The sequence below is a fragment of the Thermobia domestica genome, chromosome 5, assembly GCF_964235325.1.
Source record: "Thermobia domestica chromosome 5, izTheDome1.hap1.1, whole genome shotgun sequence".
NCBI lineage: Eukaryota > Metazoa > Arthropoda > Insecta > Zygentoma > Lepismatidae > Thermobia > Thermobia domestica.
This window is the reverse complement of record NC_137458.1, coordinates 319,572,648-319,587,189: the sequence shown is the minus strand read 5'-3', so window position 1 is coordinate 319,587,189 and position 14,542 is coordinate 319,572,648. Positions and strand designations below refer to the sequence as shown.

Below are 14,542 nucleotides of genomic sequence, written 5' to 3'. Positions count from 1 at the left end.
GTATTCTTTTTTGTCGAAATAACTACATTATCTACGATTTTACTTGTATTTACATCTGGATGTGGAATGACCATATAACCAACATTGTTTGCATCACTTGACTGGTGGAATAAACATTTTTAGTGACAAATATAAGCTGCATAGCTTTACATTCTTCTGTGTTCGTGAGTTAAATTTTATTATTACAGCTTTAGTTGGTGTGAGTTTCCTTTGTTAATCCGTACGCTGTATACTCTGAACCGTAATTATTTGTTTATCACTACACAAGTCCTGTAATATCTCAACTGAAATGTATGTGTCTACATCAGTAATTATGCCTCTGGATATAGTGGCATAATTCGGTATATACAGTATATACATTCCAGTTGTTTTGCTGTAAGATTTTATATTTCAGAAAGCATTGGCTTCGTTGGCAGTAATTTTCTGCCATTTTTTAAAACTTTTTTATACCAGGAATCTCTACTAAAACAATTTTTTCTGCAGACTGAATCAATTTATTCTGAATGAATGCATGAATGGATGGATGCAGAATGCATTCGAGCCTTAGATGTTCATCAATTCCATCCTCCTTTTTTTTTTTTTTTTTTTTTCAAAATAGATCAGAAATGAAATATAATAATTTCTTCATGTACTTTTGTAGAGAACACACAACACTACTTAATGAACTAACTAATGTTTTTGAGATGGCCTTAGTTCTTGCTTAGTGCGTAGCCTAACCCTTAATATCATAGTTGAATTGAAGACCAAAGAAGTTTCGCAGCCAGCCTTATGGAGGGAAAATCATGTTGACTTTATTGTGGGATAAGAATGGTCCTATTCTGGAACACTACATGCCGCCTCATACCACAATCACTATTTCCAACTAAACTGATCTTCTCAAGAATCATTTGAAGTCAGGAATACGCACAAAGCAAAGGGGACTGCTAAGTGCAGATGTTTTGCTTCAACATGATAACGTCCGTCCTTATTCTGCTCGTGCAAGAATGAAAACCATCGACTACCTGTTTCAAGTGCTTCCTACATCCGCCATACTCGCCAAATTTGGCATCGTCAGACTTCCACATCTTCGGTCCATTAAAGGATCATCTTGGAGGGTAGAAGTTCAAGCCCGATGAAGACGTCCAAGCTTGGTGGTGCACGGTGGAGCTCATGGTGAGCATTATTCTCTTCTTTCGATAACACTTTCCGGTTTACTCTTATAGATCGATTAACTACCTGTTTGTCAAAGTTAAAAAAAAATCATTTTTTTTATCCCACAATTTATTTTCATAACACTTTCCCAGAGTCTTCAAAAATGTTTCTACTGTCTTGTTTGTTAGTTTTTTGACTCAAGTAAACGATAATCATTCAACTTTCCGTGCAGTCACTGATGTAATTGATAGTGACATTCAATTTCGAAGAGCCACAACACCTTTTTCTTACATTTCTTAGTAGCCAACTGAGATTTACAGTAATAATTGTGTGCCATTGTCCTGCAGCGATAACAGGATTCCTACTGATCTGGAGAAATCTATTTTCCTGACCTTCCCTGGCCTTTGGCAGGAAGTTCCCTGACTTTCATGACAGACGTCAGATGACGTTCACATATAAATAGGAATAAATAACGGTGAATATTTATAAATGAGAACATTTATTCTATACAGACAAATAGTAATCAATTTCTCATACGTACATTCCACTTACCATCCATAAAAATGTGCGCATGTTCCATACTGTGATCATTAATGGTTGGCTAAGTTGAAATCGGTGTAAATTAATGTTAGACAATATATATTTTATAAAATTTCTCTGATTTCCAGTCTTTTTCCCTGAATTTCCCTTACCTGCATCTTTTCCCCTAAGTTTTCCTGATTCCTGATCAGTAGGAACCCTGGATAAACATATAACACTGTTAAGTTCATTTCAACCTCATAGGTTTAATACTAATGCATTATGTCGTAGTAATTGCAAAATTACAGAGATGTTGAAACTCCTCAACAATGTCCCGAGTACTCCGAAACGCTTGGCCACTGTTAGTTAAATATATTTTTATATGGAAACACTGCGAAGAGAATTACAACCCACCGAACTCCAGCTTTCTACTATAATAACTTCATATAGCTCTCACAAATCTCATGTGAGCAAGAACAGTTGTAAGCTTAGAACTGTTGGAATTCACCAAATGTAGGTACCAACCCAAATGATCCTATGCATTCATTCATGGCGAACTTCCTTAGAATTTTGTTTCGAAAGCAGGCGCGCACCTGGAAATTTTTGTTCAAAGGGGTACAAACTTTGGGAGGTTTCAATACTACAACTCACTACGTATGTATAGTATTGAACGGGTATTATTCTGCATCCAAAGAGACGATAAGTAATTGTAAAATGCTTCCATATGTAGTTTCAGAAAAAAAGCGATAGAACTAGATAGTTTATATATATATATATATATATATATATATATATATATATATATATATATATATATATATATATATATATATATATATATATATATATATATATATATATAAGAGAAAGAGTATAGATTAAGTGTAATTTCAAATTTTCGTGCTACATCAATCATTTCCTTCTTGAACAAGTATAGTTTTATTAAGAAAGTATACACACGTATTTTTTCTATATTGAAATCTTTGCGTTTTACGTTTCACGGATATGCCGGTTAGGCTAAAGGAGACGGTGATGATGAGAAAGGAGTGAAATGGTGGAATGAAGAAAGTGGGAGGAAATGGGAGAACCCCGAGAAAATCCACACACCAAAGGTGAAATGTATGTTGAGTTAGGAATTTTTTTTGGGGTGGTGGTCCAGACTTCGTGTGTGCACCCCTGTCCGAAAGAATGAAACTACAACACAAGTTATTTTATATATTTACACAATTGTTTTTACAAAGCATTAGAGTTGATTTTAGAGTTTAACGTTCCGTTCAGCAGCGAGGCTATATGAGACGTTTCTCTACAGGTTAACGTGACATTTGGACCACACTAGCTCCAGTCGGGAATCGAAGACGGGTCTTCTTCGCTAGAGTCGCGTACAAGGAGCTTTAAAGCCTCTTTTGAGTCTTAGGAAATGTAGGATATACAATAAGTTGAAATAACAAAAGTACAATTACATAAACTAATATGTATATTTCAACAAATAATAAATATCTACAAATTATACAAAAGTCACAAGTACAATTTACACCAATGCGTTGATAGCTTGCCCTGGACGATTGCTTCTCCCCAAGGAGTGACAGTGTTTTCACTTGTATTGAAGAACGGCCCAAAAATAAAACGTCCAATGGGCTTATCCTTCAGACAGTCCTTTAATTTGATAGTTACCACTACATACGTGTCTCCTGAGGTGAAAGATGGCCTCTTGAAGTGGAAGGTGTGGTTGTAATAGGGATCTCGGTCATTGTGCACCGTCGCAGATTTTTTAGACTTCACTTTAGTTCCATTGCAGTAAAAATTGGCTTTTATGTAAGTGTTGTATTTCCCTGCAAAACAAGAAAAAGACGGTTTTTTTTTTTTTTTTAAGTAATAAACTTATTTTTAAATTGTTTTCAAGAAACCCTTAGTGAAAGAAAGACCTGCAAACTATAGTTTTATAGAACTACGAGATAGAAAACTTTCTTTGTTTGCGTATGTAGAGCATTTCTAAGGCTACTATACAGTATGAGATAAATCCTAGGAAATATTGTAGAGTTTATCGTAGGACAAATGTTACGACATATCTCGTAGGAAAACCTACCTTTTTGTGCCATACATATGGAGATTTTTTTCTGTTTCACATCTCCGAAGAGGTGCCAGGTCTCACAACGCATAGTCGTTCAGCAATGTTCTGCAGTGCCTTCTACCTTGCATGTCTGTTGTAATAGAGATTGACTTTGTATTACATAAAAATGTATGCTCCTCGTACGCACAGAGATTGACTTTGTATTACATAAAAATGTATGCTCCTCGTACGCACTAAGTGCGCAAATACCATCTTTGCCGGCGGGGAGAAAACAAATTTGTTTTCACTTTCTGTCACCTGATGTCGCTTAAATCGAAATCTTAGGAATTTTCTTTCCGAAATAGAGAATTTTCTAAACAAGAGAAATCTCATAGAATCGTTCAGAATATAGGAAATGACATGCGATCTGATGCCATACGCGTTGAGATTTTGACTCTAGGAAAAATCGTAAGATATTTCCTAGGATTTATCTCATAGTGTAGAGTTAGCCTAACTTCCTTGTTCAACTTTACCAGCGTAATGTGAGCAGGGACGTCGTTATGCAGTTAACAAATCTGAGTAAATCCTTTTCGACAAATTGAATGGTGGAAAAGCATAACTACACTCAGTACCGGTAGGAGTTAACGAATCAGATAAAAGTTTGTACACAAAAGATGGCCAAAAGTATACTTGATTTCCTTGTGTATTGAGTGCGCCATATAGCACTCACCTTAATAGCACATGCATCTCCAGTTCCAAAGAGCAAAGACGCACCTGTTCCGACAGGTAGCAGATCATCAAGTAGGTAAAATGTTATCAAAGTAATGGAGACATATGAAGATAATAGACTTACCTGATTAATATGCCGGACCTATTATGGACCTATACCGGACCATATTACGCCTTTCCAATCCTCAGCGGTTCACTTAGCATGCAAGGGCTCGGATCCTGGGGGGCCTGGGCCCCCCAAAGCTGATGGCCCCCCCCTTATTGTGTTTAAGAATATATAATATTTGGCATAATTTGAATGCAATTTGTCTTAAAATCCTCATTTATGCCTTCTGCATCTGAATGCCCCCCTCAAATTTACAGAAAAATCAGCGCCCTTGTTAGCATGTTCTTGGTTTGAAAAGTGTATTTCTATTGCGGATGTTCGGATTATGCAACTCTTCGTTGGACTGTTATTGGATAATAGACTGTTCCAGGTGCGGTTTGAGTTTTGTAGTTACTTTTGCCGCATTCGCTGAACGGTCCTCGGTAACAACTCTCTTCAATGTTTTGTTCTGCGATCCTTGGTACCTGGACTCTTTTCCGTTCATTTACTTTTCACTGAAATTGCTTTCTCATGAGTTCTGTAAGCCTCATCACTATGGAATCTGTTGCTCGTGATGCAGTGGCTACCTTAATCACGCACCCACAATTTAGCCCTTTTGAAAGTCGGAGAGGCCTCCCGTATTGCATCACTACTGTCCGCCCGCTACAATACACGCTTCCGTTTTACCTTGCCTGATGTACTAAAGGCGATTACCTAATCTCTATTAACAATAGGCGCTGCATAGGCATCCTTAGTGTTACCATGCCTACTCATGCATATTACGTGTTGCGAACTACAAAATGTTTCCATTATTTTTATGTGCACAGCCATCAGTGAGTAATCTGGTGATGTTGAAGTCCGGAAAAATGACTACTTTACATAAACATGTGACCTATATTTGTGCATGAAACTCCTTCAAAATACATTTTATTGTTATGTTCATAGAAATTCAAACACAATGAATAGTTAAAAAAGAATTTCTCTAAAAGCCCATAAAATTTAACATAAGCTGTTATAATCCAAATATATTCGTTTCGTTTTGTGGCACACGAATCGTACGCTAATGTAAGATTGTGTGAAAAGAAGAAAGAGCAGAGGCCTTGCTCAAATTATGAACAACAGACAGTTGTTTTTGTTGTGTTACAGGACGTCCTGTGGCAATGGAAGCACTCCACGATAATACAAGACGCCACACGGCAGTGTTGACTGCCAACTATCGGTTGGGAATACTAGGAGCACCCCCAGTACCGTGTCGTGGGGAGATCGGAGCGACGGCCCTGGGCGCCGAAGGCGAGCGCAAAATTCGGGAGGAAAAAGAAAAGAAAGAAAGAGAGGAAAAATTACTTAGGATATTATTATACTCTGTTCAAAATAAGAAACGGATTGTCATTTATAGTATATACTTAAATTCTCTTCCTGCTGTAGGAAGTAGTCTTATAATGTTACTCATGTTAGGAAAATGCATGTGCGCATGTATAAAATTGAAGGAAAAAGTAATAAAAAGTGCTCAAAATCAAGGAAAAGCAGAGTTTATTTTTGAAAATTTTCTTATGGTTCGCGCCAACCAAGATGGCGCTTCGCGGCTGGTATGTCGACGTCACTCATATGATATGGGGGTGCCGTCGTGTACTCTCGCCCCGGGTGCTGATTTTCCACGGCACAGCACTGGAGCACCCAACCTAGTGCCACCACTATCACTTCTGTCTTACTTTGGAGAAGGCAATAGAATGAATAAAAACTACCGAACATACATTCATCCGTGCCCTGAGTAGAGACTTGCGAAAAAAGGATATTTAAACTTGTGAATCGGTGAGGATTGTGTGGAAAAATAGAGAAGTGATGTATTTTTCTGTTGTTGTTTTGAATATAATATTGTGGAAATGACAAGACCAAAAAAGATTATTTTTACGACTGTCTTTCGTATCAATGGAAAAAGAAATATGTCTCGTATGCAATGAATCTCAAATAAGAAATTGTGGTATGTTTACTACGTGGTAAACTATACGTAGCATATAACATGCTAACTATAAGAGAATATACGTACCTACATATTTCGTATGCTTTTTGCCAGTGTGCATAGTAAGTAGCAACCTTTGAGCTTGGATTATGTGAACAAACAATTCTTTGGTCTCTTCCTTATACGAAAGGCAAAAGTGAAGCACCCCTGGTTTTACATCAGGCTACAAAAAGAATAATTAAAAATTATAAACGATTTTTATCAGAAAATTCTCAATAGACATCACACATGTAACCCACTTGTCAAAAAAAAAAAAAAAGAGTAGCCCCTGTGCTGTTATGCAACCATAATCGCTCTGAAGTATGTATGGTTGCCTATCAGCATGTAACTTCGCCATAATAAGCTAGCACCCGTAGAGCTGGTGACGTGCAGTTTCTCACGGTACACATTATCGAGCAATTTCACATGGTCCTGTTTATTGGATTAACCATTCTGCAGAAGGTGTCGTGCACTTTCATACGGTCCACCTGTCAATCATTTGATTCATCCGAAAAACGCTTTCACTATAGGTGGAGGGAAGACACAGAACAAGTCTTAACTAAGTAAGAACAGAAAAATAGCAAATACAAGTTAAAATAAATACGAACAATTGCAATTATTACTAAAGGAGGAGAGCTTAGGAAATGTTTCACTATCACAAAAAGAACAATCAAAATAACCGGAAATTAAAATAACTAAGAACAAGACAGAACTAAAGATAAGCAAACAAAAGTTATAGTAAAGAAGGAGAGAAAATAATAACATAAACAACATGAAATTGAAATAAATAAGAAAAATAATAACAAAAACTAGGCAAATTGAAATAGATGAAAACAAAAAAGAACAACAAATGAAAATAAATAAGAACAGAAAAGGAACAATAAAAAATTGTAATCATTTGGGGTAGAACAATCTCAAATTAAAATAAATAAACAATAAAATAAGCAGGACATCAGAGAATTCAGTTAGGAAGTTCAAAAATGGAAAAAAATGTGCCCGCCCCAGAGCATAGAAAAACGTTGTGATTTGTGAAACTCAAAACATTAGCTCCATACTCCAAGACGACTTGAAGGAGAACCTTGGGGTCTTGTTATTTTCCGAGCGAACAACACATTGTTAAGGTGGAACTTTCATACTTCTGTACGTCGTCAATCCATTTTGTATAATTCATAGTTTATTACTCGGGATTTTGGAGATGGGCAGGAGCAAGTTCGATCGAGTTTTTTTTCTTAAACTCGGCTCGATTCGAAACAGAGATCTTTGAACTCAACTCGAGAACTCGGTTCGAAAAATTTCTTCCAACTCGACCTGAATTCAGGTCAAGTTTCGATCCGAGTTGAGTCAAATCCTGTGTGTAGTTTCAAGTACTCTTTGCAAGTATCCTACATAGACAATATAATTATTATGAATGATATTACTACTGCTACAACATTATTATTATTATTATTATTATTATTATTATTATTATTATTATTATTATTATTATTATTATTATTATTATTATTATTATTATAACACAGCGTATAAACTGGAAAGACAGGCAGTTTATATCTGAATACCAAAAAGTAGTTGAATGCCGACCTCGGTAGTCGTGAAGTCTAGGAGGCAAGGATTATAGGGAGCCGGGCAAACATGTTCAACACTGCCTGGCCCGGGCTTAGGGTTGTCAACGGCTCGGGGCACACAGCTCATTCACTATCAAGCCGAACTGAGAAGTTAGCCGGGATTACAACTCATCCAACTGAGCTGGCTCGAGCTCTCGGCTCAGTTGAGCTGAACACAGCCGATGGCTCACCTGAGCCGAACCAAACCGAGCTTATGGCTCAGCCCAATATAGTGGAGCCGAGTCAAACTGATCCGATGGACTCTTTTCAACCCAGCCTGCTCAAGCCATCGGCTCAATTGAGCCGAGCCGACGGTTCATCCCAACCGAGTCGATTCGAGTTGTTCGCCCAGTTGAACCGAGCAGAGCCAATTGACATCACTACCCGGTTTGGGCTTCTGCTTGGGTTCAACAATTCGACCGTGCAGATCTCAGCTTTGATGGTAAGAACTACAGTATATACTGATAAAGTATTGGTGCTCACGACATTTGAGGCTGTCTCGTCATAAAATTCTATTGTCTCATTATCGCGACGACACGAGATGCGAACAGTGTCCCCTCTCGTGAGCAACAATAAAAGTATTCGATATTACTGCTTCAAATTTCATGGTTTTACTTGACAGTTTAATTAGGTCATGATTTCAAAACGAGTTAAAATGAGCTGAGCGAGCGAGCTATTTACCAAACTCGACTCGAAACTCGACTTGAATTCGAGTTGAGTTTTAGCTCGACTCGTACCCATCTTTAAGATCAAGCATTTGTTTAAAGTCCACGCCATTTCCTAGTTTCTCCAGGACTGATTGCAATCTGTGGTCGAGATGGATGTAAATTGATTTTCTACACTTCTCCGAATTGCAATTCTTAAGCCCTGTCTCGCAAAAGCATGAAAACTAGAAATTTGTGTTTAGTACACTCGCAAGCTTCAAGATACGTGGTGTACTGTTAGATATGCTGTGATTTAACTTATTGTGCCAACCTTCCACTGGATTGTTTGTTCTGTGTCTTTGACCATTGCAGTTCTATATTTCTCTGAATGTTTGGAATGTATATCCATTATTCAATGATGGTGCTAATTGAGAAAATAAAAGCCTATGGCTTACGCGGAGTAGTAAATGACTGGTTAAAATCCTATCTGGAAAACCGGACTCAATCGGTCGAAATAATATACAAGGATAAAGAAACGTCATCCCGTAGTCATTTCTTGTCACAATCCAACCCAGTTTTAAGCGGTGTTCCACAGGGCTCGGTTTTGGGACCTGTCCTTTTTCTGCTATACGTTAATGATCTTCCTAACTACATTCTCTCAGGGGAGTCAACCTTATATGCAGATGATACAAGTATTCTCATTACAGGTGAAAAATACGATACACTGCAACAGGAAATTAAAAAAAAACATAAACAATCAATTACAGAAATGATTTACTTTGCACGGTTTAAAAATAAATACAGAAAAATCGGTGGCCCTGAACTTTCACCATTTACGAAACAAATATACTCAAGACATCAATGTATCAATCATGAATTCTGACTTAAAGTTTGTAACTTCAAGAAAATCCTTAGGTCTTCATATAACATCCTTACTTGGGATACTCACATAATGTAGTTAGCACAAAAAGTTAATGTTTCCTACACCTTGAAGGTTATTAAAAATATTTTGGATATAAATAGCTATAGAAGCATTTATTTTGGTATATTTCAATCTTTGTTAATGTACGGCATTACCTTCTGGGGAAATGATCCAAGAAGTAAGTTAATCTTCTGTATTTAAAAAAAAAAAAAGTTTTGGAGTATTAGCGAATGCGAGAGTAAACGAACCATGTAAAAACTTTTTGTAAGACTACAAATATTACCACTGCCGCGTCTTTATATATTACAGTTATTAATTTTCACGCGCCAAAATCTTAATACATGCTTTGCCAATAAAGGAAACTTTCACTGTCATAATACTAGATATAGGAAAAATCTCCACATTCAAAACCATCGTACAACATTGTTTCAAAACGGTCCCATATACTTAGGTCCAACATTATATAATAACCTCCCCAAAGATATTCGTAACATTGATTGAATGACTGTATTTAAATCAGTTACAAAGAAGTATCTATTGGACAATTGTTTTTATTCAGTAGATGAATACCTATCTGCTAAATGCAGCTTGTAGATTGTATAGTGCCATTTTGTCTCATGTAATACCATAGCGTTATTGTCTTTTAGTATGTAATAGCTATTTCTTCGTATCTATTTATTGACATGTCCGATTCATATGCTCGTCTTCCTTCGAGCTTCATGTATGACTTATGGATAAAATGAAATGAAATGAAATAATTGTTTAGCTCTTCGATTTTCTAGCGAGACAGACAATTCTTCATGACGATGAGCCAACCTTCATCGATCCTGCTTGATGATACTAATGCTAAGGCACTATACATACGAACATGACGATGTACATTTTCACTGTGGAGGTATTCTTCGACGAGACCTAAAAAGCTTCCACCAGATGATGTGGTTAAAATAGTAATAGCAACCAGAAACCTGTGAATTAGAAAGAAAAAAAAAAAAAAACACGCGCAATACATTGATTGCAGCAAACTCAAAATCCACTTTCAGCACTCGAGATTCGTTCTGGCCAGACCTTACATGTTCGTTCTATTTTATCTGGCATTAATGCATACGCAACTAGTATAACCAATGTCTTATCATGTGCGGTTCCCATATCTGCAGGTACGGTGTACAATTGGGAAAATTACTTGAAGCTAGTATTAATTCAATTGTTCTCAGTGCCGGTCTGGCTAGGTCGGCTGCTCGGCAATCGCCGAGCCTTTGGGAGGACCCGGACGCATAGGAAAATAAATATTTAAAACTTAAAAAGTAACTTTAATTATCAGATGTTTAGAATACAAAAACAAAATTAAATACCGGTACTGATAATTTTAAAACACAACATAGTTTAATGTAATGCTTGAAAACCAGTTAAAAAAACAACCAGTACCAGATTTACACATAACAAGCTATAGCTTAAGGCGCCACTCTTGTAGGGGCCCCCAAAATATTAAAAAAGTAAGTTGGATATAATGACATTTTTTCCTATCTAACTTTAATTTTCAGTTCACAGTTCATACGGTATCTTCTCTAATAACATTACCTAGATACAGTACCGAAAACTATTTATCTGTTATACTATTTCCCTTCGGACTCTATAGTGGGCGCACTTTCCTTTGTGACAGTTTTCATAGATTTATTGTTCCTTTCTTTTCGTATTTTTCACAGGTTTTCCGAAAATTCTCTAACATTAACATTGTATTAATTCCCGACAAAAAAGAGTGAAATAGTTTACTAAACATTTTTTTTTAATTCCAAGATATTTTCCTATGTGTGTTCTCTGCATGTATAACTTCCTTAAAACAGTCATTTAATCACTAGAAAAAAGATTGAAGCGGTAGCTTAGTCTATTATTGGATATTTACAGTGGGGTGAGGTCAGCGTTAGCTTGTCACCGTCGTTTCAGTGTTAAGCCCCACCCTTTTTTGCTTCTTATTTTGACAACAGTGGACAATGAATCATCTCAAGTCAGGTGCATGTGGATGCAAACCAGCGAACAGTGATTGTTTGTAGGTGAAGCGAAGTCAGAGGTCACGCGATAGTATTTCGGAAGCACAAATCAGAAGTGGTGTATAGCAAAATATATTCGTGTACGTTCAGGCTTGTTTTGTAAACGAAACTGTTAGTGATTCGTATTTCGTAATCTCTACGTCCGGTAAGTTGAAAAGTCCTTTGTAATTACTATGAGTTGATTTTGAGAATGTACATGTAACGAGCTGTAGAAAATGAGTTCAACAAGTGGTGCTGCAAAACGGAAGAGGAGAAAAGAAAGAGAAGAATATTTGAAAAAAAAACTCTTTAATTCATTCATATTTTCGTCGTTCTGCTGACAGAGTAAACAACAGAAAAGTTCTGACTGTTTCTCAAGTACAGGTGAGCAAAAGTAAATATAATTGTAAACTAGGTGGTGGAGCAAACACAAAGCTTTATCATCCATAATAGATTTACATTATGATAATGTTGAATCTTCTAAATTCGTTACATTGTTGTCAGTATTGTTAGATATGTCAACAGGCAATTTCGATTGCAAAACAAAATATACAGTGCGTTCCCTTCTAGGACAGTGGTGCAAATTCGAAAATTTGTTTCTAACTGTAGTCATGCTAGACATGTTTTCAGTTACTTCTCCTGTGTTCATCTTTCTCCAAAGCAAGTCTTTAGACTATGCAAAGGCCTGGCAGTCGGTAGATGCATTATTATACGAAATTAGAAGAAGAAGAAGTGAGAAAAATCTTAAAAGATTGCATGACAAATGTAAATCCCTGGTTAAAGACATCAAAGCTTATTTTAGGAATGGGGAAATTGATATAGAAGGTGATTTTCCAGAAAAAAGAATTCCCAAGGTGAAGAAAATGCCTTGTGAATCAAGTTTCTGACGAGGCTAGAAATTTGTCACATGACCAGAAATACAAAGCACTATACTTTAACATTCTCGATTATGCGAATAAAAGTATAGAAGAACGGTTTGTACCCAACAAGACTCTACTGCTTGATTATTCCTGGTTAGACCCAAAAAGGTAAGAGGATATAGTTGCAATGGAAGTAGAAGATTTTCCAGATGATTGCTTGCAAACTGTTTTTCAATTAGCAAACGTGAATAGAAGTGAGTTGTTGTTAGAACTGAAACAGTTTGCAAGCCAGTATCGTAATTTGAGTGCAGATTTTAGTGACAAGTCTGAAGAACCAGAAGAGAAAGAAGTGTGTAAATTTGTGAGAATTAACAAGTAATGATGGTGATGGTGATTCAGATGAAAGTGTGACATCTGAAGAAGAATCTGAAGATTAAAAGAAAAAGTCTGAAACTCAATGTGGTTCTAAAAGGAAATGTTTCAGATGTCTCTCATGTGCATTTCCCATTCTCTATGAACTATCGTCACAGTCTGGATTATTTAGTAATTTATATACTGTCTTTAAATATGTAATGACCGTTCCATCCACTCAGGTGACTTGTGAACGAGGTTTTTCGAAATTGAAAATTGTAAAGAACAGACTCATGTTGAGAGAGACTTGTTTATAAATTTGGACAAAAATAAAGTCACTGATGAAATTGCGGTGACAAGCAAAATTTTGAAAAGAAAGTTAATGTATTGATATGTTCCTGATACTTTGTAATTCCTGTGTGTGTTTAAGTCATTTTCAATTTTACAATTATGTGCTTTGTGATATTGTAATCATTTATTAGTAGTAATCAATAATTTGCCTGTTTGTATTAATATAAATCTAGAATAAGCTTCACTTTGTTAGTGCATATCAATATTTTCGTCTTTTTACAGTTATGTGGTCATATAAATGTAATACACGTTAAATATTTGTCATTAGTTCTCATAGAATTAAAAAAAATGTTTATAACTATACGGGTTTTCCATAATTTTGCCATATCAACACATTTCTCTTTATTTCACTCATAGTCTCTACATCATATAGTACAATGCTGAACTGACGCCGAAACCTGTATCATGATTTATATCTACATTATATTGTTTAAGTATGTTTTACCTTGTAACATAGATAGATTTAAAATACTTCAGAAACTTTTTTTTTCATAAACAAACCTTTAATCATTGTCGTAAGTACCGAAGATACACTGTGAAAAGTTTCTCGATCAGGGGGCCCACAACCAACTTTAGCCGAGGGCCCATGATTGCTCCAGACCGGCACTGATTGTTCTTATTTATTTTAACTTGTGTTTGCTCTGTTTCTGTTCTTACTTAGTTGACATATTTTCTGTCCTTCCCCCCCCCCCCTATAGTGAAAGCGGTTTCAGGATGAATCACATGATTGACAGGTGGACTGTGTAAAAATGCACGACACCTGCAGAATGATTAATCCAAAAAGGACAGTGCGAAATTGCTCGATAAGAGCACCGTGTGTAACTGCATCGTGTGAAATTGCACGGAATAGTTGAGCTATTTCGTAGTCTACCTTCAAAGATTACCATCAGATCCTAAAGAAATCTATATGGAACATCGGAAATCCATATGAGACATATTGGATTAAGAACCTCAGTCTTTTTCGAAGTTGGTTTAAAAATATTAATCAATAGTAAAAGTAAGATTCATATAATATACTGGAATAGAGATGTCATTTCCTTCCTGTTAATAGTGATTTTTAAAATTTTTATGTGGCCCCTTACTCAATATCGGTTCCCTACACTTTTAAGTGGATACTCGCCCTAGATTTAGTATGTGAAATTATCTATCTTTCTTCTTTTTGTCTATTCTAAATCTAAAAGCTTATGAGTATTCCCTGTCATAACAATGTTTACAACCTTAAACTAACATACCATTATTCTTGCCCTTCCCCTCAATGTGGTGACTAGGGCACGGGGTTCCG

General features: G+C 36.2%; 1 protein-coding gene across 2 annotated transcripts in view; it reads right to left on the bottom strand.

Annotated features, from left to right (window-relative positions):
• Positions 1-3,106: 3,106 nt before the first annotated feature.
• Positions 3,107-14,542, bottom strand: part of LOC145686817 (uncharacterized) — a 59,114-nt gene continuing 47,678 nt past the window's right edge. For both annotated transcript variants that reach the window (XM_081760526.1, XM_081760525.1), the window contains exons 6-7: positions 6,556-6,691; positions 3,107-3,479 (exon numbers count right to left, since the gene is read on the bottom strand). In XM_081760526.1, the coding sequence (XP_081616652.1) occupies positions 3,166-3,479; positions 6,556-6,691 (450 nt within the window). In that variant the 3' untranslated portion in view covers positions 3,107-3,165. The remainder of the gene's footprint in view (positions 3,480-6,555; positions 6,692-14,542) is intronic.